Source organism: Eubalaena glacialis, chromosome 3 (assembly GCF_028564815.1).
Source record: "Eubalaena glacialis isolate mEubGla1 chromosome 3, mEubGla1.1.hap2.+ XY, whole genome shotgun sequence".
NCBI lineage: Eukaryota > Metazoa > Chordata > Mammalia > Artiodactyla > Balaenidae > Eubalaena > Eubalaena glacialis.
Window position 1 is genome coordinate 113,720,105 of NC_083718.1, and position 14,023 is coordinate 113,734,127.

Below are 14,023 nucleotides of genomic sequence, written 5' to 3' on the forward strand. Positions count from 1 at the left end.
TGGCACCTGCCTCAAAGGAAAATGTGCTTTTGCCTGAGAGTGCAGGAAGAACCAGGATAATACTAAGCCTCTACCCATACCACCCTTTCCTACTGCTGCCTTCCTGGCTGTGCAATGTAAGAGGTGTGAGAGTATGAGCAGCTCCCACCAGAAACCAGTCAGGTTTAATGAGAGCAGTGAGATAGAGTAAGCATCCTATGAAGAGAGGTTGAGGGTATAGGGAAGAGGTTCTAAGGTCTCAGTCAGTGGAAGGCCCATTACAAGTAAAGCCAGCAGTGAGGAAGCACAAAGCAGTTAAGAAATAGAAGTGAAATCAGTGTAGGAAGTGAAGTGAGGAGGTGTCTTCTTTTCTATGCTGAAGAAGTATAGGTAAATGTGGCATGCCTCAGCCATCCCTCTGGCACAAGTTGTTTTGGTATAAAACTGCTTGAATGTCCCAGGGGCTGCAGCGTAGGAACATTTCATGAAAGGGCAAAGACTGCCATGAGAAATTGTAGAGGGGCAGGTATGTTGGGTCTGAGCAAGGCTGCTGGTTGGTGTGTGGATGGATAGTGAAGACCCTAATTGGACACAGGTGGACCCCAAATATCTACAGTAGCACTGTAGGATCTGGTTACATATAATGATTTTTTAAAAGGCTATTAACCTTACTCTGGAAAAAAAAACCCAACACACATCTAGCATTGGCTGAATTAAGAAATGGAGCTTCATGATTAAGAGGACATTTGGAATCTGAATACAGTAAATTTTTGTTTTATGGATATAACAAGAATGCAAGGCTTTGAAAAGCAGTATGTATTTAGTATCTGGTGGCTGAATAGCAGTCTCTTGTGACTGAGGATTATTTTCCATGGTTCATTTTCGTGTTCTGAAATGACTAATGGGGCCATCTGGAGTAGGCAGGTTTTAACTCCCTGAAGGCCAGAAAAGTGTTATTTGGCTTTCTAATTCTCCACAGTGGCAGGCCCAGTGCCTGGCACTCAAGTATTTACTGAATAAATGAGTGAATATGTGGAAGGTCAGCTTTAGCTCAGCTGTTTCTGTCATTCCGTTGACTTCTATATAGTAGTTTGTTGTGACCTTAACTTTCTTAAACTTTTTTTGTGGAGCTTCTCAATAAATATTGACATACGTATTATGTCGTTTTCTAGACAAGGAAACTGAGGCTTTAAAGAGGTTAGGTAACTAACCCAGTATCTAACAGCTAATAGGTGGTAGAGCCAAAACTCAGATTAATTTCATTGGATACTGAAGGTCAGGTGCTTTCCAGCACACTAGAATTGGAAATGGTATAAGAGGTGTAGGAGTGACCTTGTATTTCTTAAGTCTCTCTTTTTCTCTTTCCTTCCCCCCTTAAAACAAATGAACAAACATAAAACTGTAGTCAGTTAACTCAGGCAAGGATGCTTCTCTTTCTCTTACAACACAAGAGCCCATATGACCTGAGGTATCAGTCCTGTTTCCTCTGTCTCTTCAGCCACTGGCCAGTGTTCCTCCTGCCCACTCCATATCCAGGCAGACAGTGGTCAGTAGAGCATTGTTCCTAGAGTATTCTTCATTTGAGTAGTTTACTATCATTTTATGATACTTGTATGTCTCACACTTTTAGATTGTTCTCAAATATCTCTGAAGCATTTTTTAAATTGTGATGAAATATATATAAAATTTACCATTTTAACCATTAACTGTATAGTTCAGTGGCATTAAGTACATTCACATTGTTGTGTAACGATCACCACCATCCATCTCCAGAACTGTTTCATCTTCCCACCCACTTAGTTCCTTCAGGTTGTTGGCAAAAACTTATCTTCTTGAAGCTGTAGGATTGAGGTCCCCATTTTCTTGCTGGCCAGGGACCACTTTCAGTTTCTAGAAGCTGCCTGTGGTTCCTTGACAGACAGCCCTCTTCGTAGGCCCCCTCACAACTTGGCAGCTTAGTTCTTTAAAGCCAGCAGGGGTGAGTTTCTGACTCTTAAGGAGGGTCTGAATCCTGTTTAAAAACGTTCTTCCTGTTAAGTCGGGTCCGTGGAGGATAGTGTCTCTTCTCAACTCAAATCAGCTGACTTGGGACTTTAATTACATCTGCAAAAATCCCTTCATTTCTGTCATATAACATAATCTAATCATAGGGGTGGCATGTTGCCATATTCTGTTGGTTACAAGCAAGTCTCACAGGTCCCACCCACACTCAAGAGGAGGGGATTTTATAGGATGGGGATTTTATAGGATGTGAATATGGGGTGGGAGAGGGCACAGTAGAGTGTCTGCTATAGCTTCCTTTTTTATCCATTTCACAGGGATTTTTATCAGCAATTGGACACCCTTTCCTCAAAATGATTTTTAATCATGGAAGGAAAAGGAAGACTTGGGATTATCTTGAATTTGAGGAAGAAGAAGACAAACAGTTATCAGACTCTATGGCTTCTCTGGCGTATCTAGTATTTGTACAGGGCATCAGTATTGATCAGCTTCCAATGGTCTTAAGGTAGGAGTTATTGTTTATTTATGTATTCTGAAAGGAATAGCATCAAACTCATTTATCTAATGTCCAATATGTGTTTATTAATGTACTAGTACATTTTCAGTGAAGTATAAACAAAACCTATTTTTATGCTAAATGTTACTGCGTATAATCCGTTAAAGCCAGTAGTCATCAAGTAGTGAAAGTGGTTGGGTGGGTGGGTGTTGAAATAGACATAAGGAATGATTGGGACAAGAGTCACAAAGTGTTAAACTGAGCTTGGTTTTGAAGCTATTGGGCCAGTTACCAATAGGGTGGTCTAAATTGCCATCATCTTTTCACTGGATTATTAATGTAATCCTGAGTGGATATTTATATATCTACTCTCAATCCCTTTTAATCCAATTTATTCTCAACACGTAGAAAGTGAAGCTTTTAAGAGTCGTTCCTTAATGAAAACCCTTCAGTGGCTTCCTAAATGGCTCTAAGAATAAAGTTTTAAATGCCTTCCCATGAGACAAGTTTATGCATGATCTGGTCCTTGCTTTATTGTCCTGATTCATCTCCTACCACCTTTCCTCTTGCTTACTGTGCTCCAGTAACACAGATCTTCTTTTGGTTTCTTGTTCACATGTGTCATGAACCTTCCTGCTATAAGACCTTTGTACACGCTTAGAACCATCTTTATCCTTAAATATAGCTTTCTGAGGAAGGCCTTCTTTACCACCCAATTTAGGTTGAATCTTCCTGTTATAATGACCTTGACCTTGTGTTTCATTTCTTATAAAGTTTTTTTTTTTTAAACATCTTTATTGAAGTATAATTGCTTTACAGTGGTGTGTTACTTTCTGCTTTATAACAAAGTGAATCAGTTATACATATACATATGTTCCCATATCTCTTCCCTCTTGCATCTCCCTCCCTCCCACCCTCCCTATCCCACCCCTCTAGGTGGTCACAAAGCACCGAGCTGATCTCCCTGTGCTATGCGGCTGCTTCCCACTAGCTATCTATTTTACATTTGGTAGCGTATATATGTCCATGACACTCTCTCCCCCTGTCACATCTCACCCCTCCCCCTCCCCATATCCTCAAGTCCATTCTCTAGTAGGTCTGTGTCTTTATTCCCGTCTTGCCACTAGGTTCTTCATGACCTTTTTTTTTTTTTTTCCCTTAGATTCCATATATATGTTAGCATACTGTATTTCTTTTTCTCTTTCTGACTTACTTCACTCTGTATGATAGACTCTAACTCCATCCACCTCACTACAAATACCTCCATTTTGTTTCTTTTTATGGCTGAGTAATATTCCATTGTATATATGTGCCACATCTTCTTTCTCCATTCATCCGATGATGGACACCTAGGTTGCTTCCATGTCCTGGCTATTGTAAACAGAGCTGCAATGAATATTTTGGTACATGACTCTTTCTGAATTATGGTTTTCTCAGGGTATATGCCCAGTAGTGGGATTGCTGGGTCATATGGTAGTTCTATTTTTAGTTTTTTAAGGAACCTCCATACTGTTCTCCATAGTGGCTGTATCAATTTACATTCCCACCAACAGTGCAAGAGTGTTCCCTTTTCTCCACACCCTCTCCAGCATTTATTGTTTCTAGATTTTTTGATGATGGCCATTCTGACCGGTGTGAGATGATACCTCATTGTAGTTTTGATTTGCATTTCTCTAATGATTAATGATGTTGAGCATTCTTTCATGTGTCTGTTGGCAATCTGTATATCTTCTTTGGAGAAATGTCTATTTAGGTCTTCTGCCCATTTTTGGATTGGGTTGTTTGTTTTTTTGTTATTGAGCTGCATGAGCTGCTTGTAAATCTTGGAGATTAATCCTTTGTCAGTTGCTTCATTTGCAAATATTTTCTCCCATTCTGAGGGTTGTCTTTTGGTCTTGTTTATGGTTTCCTTTGCTGTGCAAAAGCTTTTAAGTTTCATTAGGTCCCATTTGTTTATTTGTGTTTTTATTTCCATTTCTCTAGGAGCTGGGTCAAAAAGGATCTTGCTGTGATTTATGTCATACAGTGTTCTGCCTATGTTTTCCTCTAAGATTTTGATAGTGTCCGGCCTTACATTTAGGTCTTTAATCCATTTTGAGTTTATTTTTGTGTATGGTGTCAGGGAGTGTTCTAATTTCATACTTTTACATGTACCTGTCCAATTTTCCCAGCACCACTTATTGAAGAGGCTGTCTTTTCTCCACTGTATATGCTTGCCTCCTATATCAAAGATAAGGTGACCATATGTGCGTGGGCTTATCTCTGGGCTTTCTATCCTGTTCCATTGATCTGTATTTCTGTTTTGGTGCCAGTACCAAACTGTCTTGATTACTGTAGCTTTGTAATATAGTCTGAAGTCAGGGAGCCTGATTCCTCCAGCTCCATTTTTCGTTCTCAAGATTGCTTTGGCTAGTCGGGGTCTTTTGTGTTTCCATACAAATTGTGAAATTTTTTGTTCTAGTTCTGTGAAAAATGCCAGTGGTAGTTTGATAGGGATTGCATTGAATCTGTAGATTGCTTTGGGTAGCAGAGTCATTTTCACAATGTTGATTCTTCCAATCCAAGAACATGGTATATCTCTCCATCTATTTGTATCATCTTTAATTTCTTTCATCAGTGTCCTATAATTTTCTGCATACAGGTCTTTTGTCTCCTTAGGTAGGTTTATTCCTAGATATTTTATTCTTTTTGTTGCAATGGTAAACGGGAGTGTTTTCTTAATTTCACTTTCAGATTTTTCATCATTAGTATATAGGAAGGCAAGAGATTTCTGTGCATTAATTTTGTATCCTGCTACTTTACCAAATTCATTGATTAGCTCTAGTAGTTTTCTGGTAGCATCTTTAGGATTCTCTATGTATAGTATCATGTCATCTGCAAACAGTGACAGCTTTACTTCTTCTTTTCCGATTTGGATTCCTTTTATTTCTTTTTCTTCTCTGATTGCTGTGGCTAACACTTCCAAAACTATGTTGAATAATAGTGGTGAGAGTGGGCAACCTTGTCTTGTTCCTGATCTTAGTGGAAATGGTTTCAGTTTTTCACCATTGAGGACAATGTTGGCTGTGGGTTTGTCATATATGGCCTTTATTATGTTGAGGAAAGTTCCCTCTATGCCTACTTTCTGCAGGGCTTTTATCATAAATGGGTGTTGAATTTTGTCGAAAGCTTTCTCTGCATCTATTGACATGATCATATGGTTTTTCTCCTTCAATTTGTTAATATGATGTATCACGTTGATTGATTTGCGTATATTAAAGAATCCTTGCATTCCTGGAATAAACCCCACTTGATCATGGTGTATAATCCTTTTAATCTGCTGTTGGATTCTGTTTGCTAGTATTTTGTTGAGGATTTTTGCATCTATGTTCATCAGTGATATTGGCCTGTAGTTTTCTTTCTTTGTGACATCTTTGTGTGGTTTTGGTATCAGGGTGATGGTGGCCTCGTAGAATGAGTTGGGGAGTGTTCCTCCCTCTGCAATATTTTGGAAGAGTTTGAGAAGGATAGGTGTTAGCTCTTCTCTAAATGTTTGATAGAATTCGCCTGTGAAGCCATCTGGTCCTGGGCTTTTGTGTGTTGGAAGATTTTTAATCACAGTTTCAATTTCAGTGCTTGTGATTGGTCTGTTCATATTTTCTATTTCTTCCTGGTTCAGTCTCGGCAGGTTGTGCATTTCTAAGAATCTGTCCATTTCTTCCAGGTTGTCCATTTTATTGGCATAGAGTTGCTTGTAGTAATCTCTCATGATCATTTGTATCTCTGCAGTGTCAGTGGTTACTTCTCCTTTTTCATTTCTAATTCTATTGATTTGAGTCTTCTCGCTTTTTCTCTTGATGAGTCTGGCTAATGGTTTATCAATTTTGTTTATCTTCTCAAAGAACCAGCTTTTAGTTCTGTTGACCTTTGCTATTGTTTCCTTCATTTCTTTTTCATTTATTTCTGATCTGATCTTTATGATTTCTTTCCTTCTGCTAGCTTTGGGGTTTTTTTGTTCTTCTTTCTCTAATTGCTTTAGGTGCAAGGTTAGGTTGTTTATTCGAGATGTTTCCTGTTTCTTGAGGTAGGCTTGTATTGCTGTAAACTTCCCTCTTAGAACTGCTTTTGCTGCATCCCATAGGTTTTGGGTCGTCGTGTCTCCATTGTCATTTGTTTCTAGGTATTTTTTGATTTCCCCTTTGATTTCTTCAGTGATCACTTTGTTATTAAGTAGTGTATTGTGTAGCCTCCATGTGTTTGTATTTTTTACAGATCTTTTCCTGTAATTGATATCTAGTCTCATAGCATTGTGGTCGGAAAAGATACTTGATACGATTTCAATTTTTTTAAATTTACCAAGGCTTGATTTGTGACCCAAGATATGATCTATCCTGGAGAATGTTCCATGAGCACTTGAGAAAAATGTGTATTCTGTTGTTTTTGGGTGGAATGTCCTATAAATATCAATTAAGTCCATCTTGTTTAATGTATCATTTAAAGCTTGTGTTTCCTTCTTTATTTTCATTTTGGATGATCTGTCCATTGGTGAAAGTGGGGTGTTAAAGTCCCCTACTATGATTGTGTTACTGTCGATTTCCCCTTTTATGGCTGTTAGTATTTGCCTTATGTATTGAGGTGCTCCTATGTTGGGTGCATAAATATTTACAATTGTTATACCTTCCTCTTGGATCGATCCCTTGATCATTATATAGTGTCCTTCTTTGTCTCTTGTAATAGTCTTTATTTTAAAGTCTATTTTATCTGATATGAGAATTGCTACTCCAGCTTTATTTTGATTTCCATTTGCATGGAATATCTTTTTCCATCCCCTCACTTTCAGTCTGTATGTGTCTCTAGGTCTGAAGTGGGTCTCTTGTAGACAGCATATATATGGGTCTTGTTTTTGTATCCATTCAGCCAGTCTGTGTCTTTTGGTGGGAGCATTTAATCCATTTACATTTAAGGTAATTATCGATATGTATGTTCCTATTCCCATTTTCTTAAATGTTTTGGGTTTGTTATTGTAGGTGTTTTCCTTCTCTTGTGTTTCTTGCCTAGAGAAGTTCCTTTTGCATTTGTTGTAAAGCTGGTTTGGTGGTGCTGAACTCTCTCAGCTTTTGCTTGTCTGTAAAGGTTTTAATTTCTCCATCAAATCTGAATGAGATCCTTGCTGGGTAGAGTAACCTTGGTTGTAGGTTTTTCTCCTTCATCACTTTAAGTATATCCTGCCACTCCCTTCTGGCTTGCAGAGTTTCTGCTGAAAGATCAGCTGTTAACCTGATGGGGATTCCCTTGTGTGTTATTTGTTGTTTTTCCCTTGCTGCTTTTAATATGTTTTCTTTATATTTAATTTTTGATAGTTTGATTAATATGTGTCTTGGTGTGTTTCTCCTTGGATTTATCCTGTATGGGACTCTCTGTGCTTCCAGGACTTGATTAACTATTTCCTTTCCCATATTAGGGAAGTTTTCAAATATAATCTCTTCAAATATTTTCTCAGTCCCTTTCTTTTTCTCTTCTTCTTCTGGGACCCCTGTGATTCAAATGTTGGTGCGTTTAATGTTGTCCCAGAGGTCTCTGAGACTGTCCTCAGTTCTTTTCATTCTTTTTTCTTTATCCTGCTCTGCAGTAGTTATTTCCACTATTTTATCTTCCAGGTCACTTATCCGTTCTTCTGCCTCAGTTATTCTGCTATTGATCCCGTCTAGAGTATTTTTAATTTCATTTATTGTGTTTTTCATCGTTGCTTGGTTCCTCTTTAGTTCTTCTACGTCCTTGTTAAATGTTTCTTGCATTTTGTCTATTCTATTTCCAAGATTTTGGATCATCTTTACTATCATTATTCTGAATTCTTTTTCAGGTAGACTGCCTATTTCCTCTTCATTTGTTAGGTCTGGTGTGTTTTGACCCTGCTCCTTCACCTGCTGTGTGTTTTTTTGTCTTCTCATTTTGCTTATCTTACTGTGTTTGGGGTCTCCTTTTCACAGGCTGCAGGTTCGTAGTTCCCGTTGTTTTTGGTATCTGTCCCCAGTGACTAAGGTTGGTTCAGTGGGTTGTGTAGGCTTCCTGGTGGAGCGGACTAGTGTCTATGTTCTGGTGGATGAGGTTGGATCTTGTCTTTCTGGTGAACATGTCCACGTCTGGTGGTGTGTTTTGGGGTGTCTGTGGCCTTATTATGATTTTAGGCAGCCTCTCTGTTAATGGATGGGGCTGTGTTCCTGTCTTGCTAGTTGTTTGGCATAGGGTGTCCAGCACTGTAGCTTGCTGGTCGTTGAGTGAAGCTGGGTCTTGATGTTGAGATGGAGATCTCTGAGAGATTTTCGCCGTTTGGTATTACGTGGAGCTGGGAGGTCTCTTGCGGACCAGTGTCCTGAAGTTGGCTCTCCCACCTCAGAGACACAGCCCTGATGCCTGGCTGGAGCACCAAGAGCCTTTCATCCACACGGCTCAGAATAAAAGGGAGAAAAAATAGAAAGAAAGAAAGAAAGAGGATAAAATAAAATAAAATAAAATAAAGCTTTTCGGAGGTCTGACGTCTTCTGCCAGCGTTCAGTGGGTGTTCTGTAGGAGCAGTTCCACGTGTAGATGTATTTCTACTGTATCTGTGGGAAGGAAGGTGATCTCCGCCTCTTACTCTTCCGCCATCTTGTCCCTACCCTCCCATAAAGTTTTTAAACTAAATTTTTAATCAAAACTTTAAAAAATAAATACATATTTCTTTTTTTTTCCTGGGGATAGAATTATTTATTAATACAATTAAATTGAATAAATAATTATGTTTTTACACCCTCCTCTCCTGAAAGGCAACATCCTGACAAATCAAGTCTGGAATAACCTTTAATTTCATAACTGGGGACACATGAATTCAATTTTTTTTTTTTTCCCCACACACACACACTGTATTTTATTTTTACAAGAGATAAATAGACTGACACCAAGCATTGTAAATGGATGACCACAACAAAAGCAACAATGATTGCAATTACCAAACACGAAACACACTCATGCTATGTCATAATATTGACATTCAGTCCAGTAATCCTCCACTGTAACAGCTCCTTTACTTTGCAGTGAAAATTGATTTGTATATTCTTTGCCTCTGAGTCCTTGTGGGATTTTTTTTTTTCAATTCAGACAGAAAGTTCCAAAAACTATAATCAGTCCTCATCAGTTCACTCAGTCCCATGCAATTAATTCTTTTTTCATCTTGATCCTTTGTTAGCACCCCTACAAGTTCATCAGTTTTCCACCAGAGCTCCAAAAATGCTCATTCATTCAGTCCAGCAGTACAGTCAGCCACCAAAAACCTGCACCTGTCAGAGTCCTCTCCATGAATTCATTGAAGATGAAACCCCCCTATAGGAACATATTTGCAAAAGCATCACAGTACACCCAGAACTGTCCGCAAATGACAAAAGACCTAAAAATGACCACGGTTAAAGATTTGATGAAAATTCATAATATGCAATTGACAAGGAAATTTAGTTATTTCTGAGATACACATTTTAAAGTAATAACTAGAATTATGACTTATAACATTATACCAGAACATATAAGATTTTTAGAAATTTCCTGTAATGTCTGAAACATTTATATTAACATATTTCCATACAAATAACCCAATGAAAGTTTAGTATTAGTTGTTTTGTTTGTTTGTTTTTTTTATACTGCAGGTTCTTATTAGTCATCAATTTTATACACATCAGTGTATACATGTCAATCTCAATTGCCCAATTCAGCACACCACCATCCCCACCCCACCGCAGTTTTCCCCCGTTGGTGTCCATATGTCTGTTCTCTACACCTGTGTCTCAACTTCTGCCCTGCAAACCGGCTCATCTGTACCATTTTTCTAGGTTCCACATACATGGGTTAATATACGATATTTGTTTTTCTCTTTCTGACTTACTTCACTCTGTATGACAGTCTCTAGATCTATCCACGTCTCAGGAAATGACTCAATTTCGTTCCTTTTTATGGCTGAGTGATATTCCATTGTATATATGTACCACATCTTCTTTATACATTCGTCTGTCGATGGGCATGTAGGTTGCTTCCATGACCTGGCTATTGTAAATAGTGCTGCGATGAACATTGGGGTGCATGTGTCTTTTTGAATTATGGTTTTCTCTGGGTATATGCCCAGTAGTGGGATTGCTGGGTCATATGGTAATTCTATTTTTAGTTTTTTAAGGAACCTCCATACTGTTCTCCATAGTGGCTGTATCAATTTACATTCCCACCAACAGTGCAAGAGGGTTCCCTTTTCTCCACACCCTCTCCAGCATTTGTTGTTTGTAGATTTTCTGATGATGCCCATTCTAACTGGTGTGAGGTGATACCTCATTGTAGTTTTGATTTGCATTTCTCTAATAATTAATGATGTTGAGCATCTTTTCATGTGCTTCTTGGCCATCTGTATGTATTCTTTGGAGAAATGTCTATTTAGGTCTTCTGCCCATTTTTGGATTGGGTTGTTTGTTTCTTTAATATTGAGCTGAATGAGCTGTTTATATATTTTGGAGATTAATCCTTTGTCCGTTGATTTGTTTGCAAATATTTTCGCCCATTCTGAGGGTTATCTTTTCGTCTTGTTTATGGTTTCCTTTGCTGTGCAAAAGCTTTGAAGTTTCATTAGGTCCCATTTGTTTATTTTTGTTTTTATTTCCATTACTCTAGGAGGTGGATCAAAAAAGATCTTGCTGTGATTTATGTCAAAGAGTGTTCTTCCTATGTTTTCCTCTAAGAGTTTTATAGTGTCTGGTCTTACATTTAGGTCTCGAATCCATTTTGAGTTTATTTTTGTGTATGGTGTTAGGGAGTGTTCTAATTTCATTCTTTTCCATGTAACTGTCCAGTTTTCCCAGCACCACTTATTGAAGAGACTGTCTTTTCTCCATTGTATATCTTTGCCTCCTTTGTCATAGATTAGTTGACCATAGGTGCGTGGGTTTATCTCTGGGCTTTCTATCTTGTTCCATTGATCTATGTTTCTGTTGTTGTGCCAGTACCATATTGTCTTGATTACTGTAGCTTTGTAGTGTAACCTGAAGTCAGGGAGTCTGATTCCTCCAGCTCCGTTTTTTTCCCTCAAGACTGCTTTGGCTATTCGGGGTCTTTTGTGTCTCCATACAAATTTTAAGATGATTTGTTCTAGTTCTGTAAAAAATGCTATTGGTAATTTCATAGGGATTGCATTGAATCTGTAGATTGCTTTGGGTAGTATAGTCATTTTCACAATATTGATTCTTCCAATCCAAGAACATGGTATATCTCTCCATCTGTTGGTATCACCTTTAATTTCTTTCATCAGCGTCATAGTTTTCTGCATACAGGTCTTTTGTCTCCCTAGGTAGGTTTATTCCTAGGTATTTTATTCTTTTTGTTGCAATGGTAAATGGGAGTGTTTCCTTAATTTCTCTTTCAGATTTTTCATCATTGGTGTATAGGAATGCAAGAGATTTCTGTGCATTAATTTTGTATCCTGCAACTTTACCAAATTCATTGATTCGCTCTAGTAGTTTTCTGGTGGCATTTTTAGGATTCTCTATGTATAGTATCATGTCATCTGCAAACAGTGACAGTTTTACTTCTTCTTTTCCAATTTGTATTCATTTTATTTCTTTTTCTTCTCTGATTGCCATGGCTAGGACTTCCAAAACTATGTTGAATGATAGTGGTGAGAGTGGACATCCTTGTCTCGTTCCTGATCTTAGAGGAAATGCTTCCAGTTTTTCACCATTGAGAATGATGTTTGCTGTGGGTTTGTCGTACATGGCCTTTATTACGTTGAGGTAGGTTCCCTCTATGCCCACTTTCTGGAGAGTTTTTATCATAAATGGGTGTTGAATTTTTTCAAAAGTTTTTTCTGCATCTATTGAGATGATCATATGGTTTTTATTCTTCAATTTGTTAATATGGTGTATCACATAGATTGATTTGCGTATATTAAAGAATCCTTGCATCCCTGGGATAAATCCCACTTGATCGTGGTGTATGATCCTTTTAATGTGTTGTTGGATTCTGTTTGCCAGTATTTTGTTGATTGAGGATTTTTGCATCTATATTCATCAGTGATATTGGTCTGTAATTTTCTTTTTTTGTAGTATCTTTGTCTGGTTTTGGTATCAGGGTGATGGTGGCCTCATAGAATGAGTTTGGGAGTGTTCCTTCCTCAGCAATTTTTTGGAAGAGTTTGAGAAGGATGGGTGTTAGCTGTTCTCTAAATGTTTGATAGAATTCACCTGTGAAGCCATCTGGTCCTGGACTTTTGTTTGTTGGAAGATTTTTAATCACAGTTTCAGTTTCATTACTTGTGATTGGTCTGTTCATATTTTCTGCTTCTTCCTGGTTCAGTCTTGGAAGGTTATACCTTTCTAAGAATTTGTCCATTTCTTCCAGGTTGTCCATTTTATTGGCATAGAGTTGCTTGTAGTAGTCTCTTAGGATGCTTTGTATTTCTGTGGTGTCTGTTGTAACTTCTCCTTTTTCATTTCTAATTTTAGTGATTTGAGTCCTCTTCCTGTTTTTCTTGATGAGTCTGGCTAATGGCTTATCAATTTTGTTTATCTTCTCAAAGAACCGGCTTTTAGTTTTATTGATCTTTGCTATTGTTTTCTTTGTTTCTATTTCATTTATTTCCGCTCTGGTCTTTATGATTCCTTTCCTTCTGCTAACTTTGGGTTTTGTTTGTTCTTCTTTCTCTAGTTCCTTTAGGTGTAAGGTTAGATTGTTTACTTGAGATTTTTCTTGTTTCTTTCGGTAGGCTTGTATAGCTATAAACTTCCCTCTTAGAACTGCTTTTGCTGCATCCCATAGGTTTTGGATCATCGTGTTTTCATTGTCATTTGTCTCTAGGTATTTTTTGATTTCCCCTTTGATTTCTTCAGTGATCTCTTGGTTATTTAGTAACGTATTGTTTAGCCTCCATGTGTTTATGTTTTTTACGTTTTTTTCCCTGTAATTCATTTCTAATCTCATAGCGTTGTGGTCAGAAAAGATGCTTGATATGATTTCAATTTTCTTAAATTTACTGAGGCTTGATTTGTGACCCAAGATGTGATCTATCCTGGAGAATGTTCCGTGTGCACTGGAGAAGAAAGTGTAATCTGCTGTTTTTGGATGGAATGTCCTATGAATATCAGTTAAATCTATCTGGTCTATTGTGTCATTTAAAGCTTCTGTTTCCTTATTTATTTTCATTTTGGATGATCTGTCCATTGGTGTAAGTGAGGTGTTAAAGTCCCCCACTATTACTGTGTTACTGTCAATTTCCTCTTTTATAGCTGTTAGCCATTGCCTTATGTATTGAGGTGCTCCTGTGTTGGGTGCATATATATTTAGAATTGTTACATCTTCTTCTTGGATTGATCCCTTGATCATTATGTAGTGTCCTTCCTTGTCTCTTGTAACATTCTTTATTTTAAAGTCTATTTTATCTGATATGAGTATTGCTACTCCAGCTTTCTTTTGATTTCCATTTGCATGGAATATCTGTTTCCATCCCCTCACTTTCAGTCTGTATGTGTCCCTAGGTCTGAAGTGGGTCTCTTGTAGACAGCATATATA

At 37.8% G+C, this 14,023-nt stretch overlaps 1 protein-coding gene across 5 annotated transcripts in view; it reads left to right on the forward strand.

Annotated features, from left to right (window-relative positions):
- The window catches only part of GLMN (glomulin, FKBP associated protein), a 56,156-nt gene that overhangs the window by 17,405 nt on the left and 24,728 nt on the right, over window positions 1–14,023 (forward strand). For 4 of the 5 annotated variants that reach the window (XM_061183885.1, XM_061183887.1, XM_061183890.1 and 1 more), the window contains exons 8-9: window positions 2,298–2,485; window positions 12,106–12,249. In XM_061183885.1, coding sequence (XP_061039868.1) covers window positions 2,298–2,485; window positions 12,106–12,249 — 332 coding nt within the window. The remainder of the gene's footprint in view (window positions 1–2,297; window positions 2,486–12,105; window positions 12,250–14,023) is intronic. The other variant, XM_061183888.1, reaches the window with a different exon arrangement.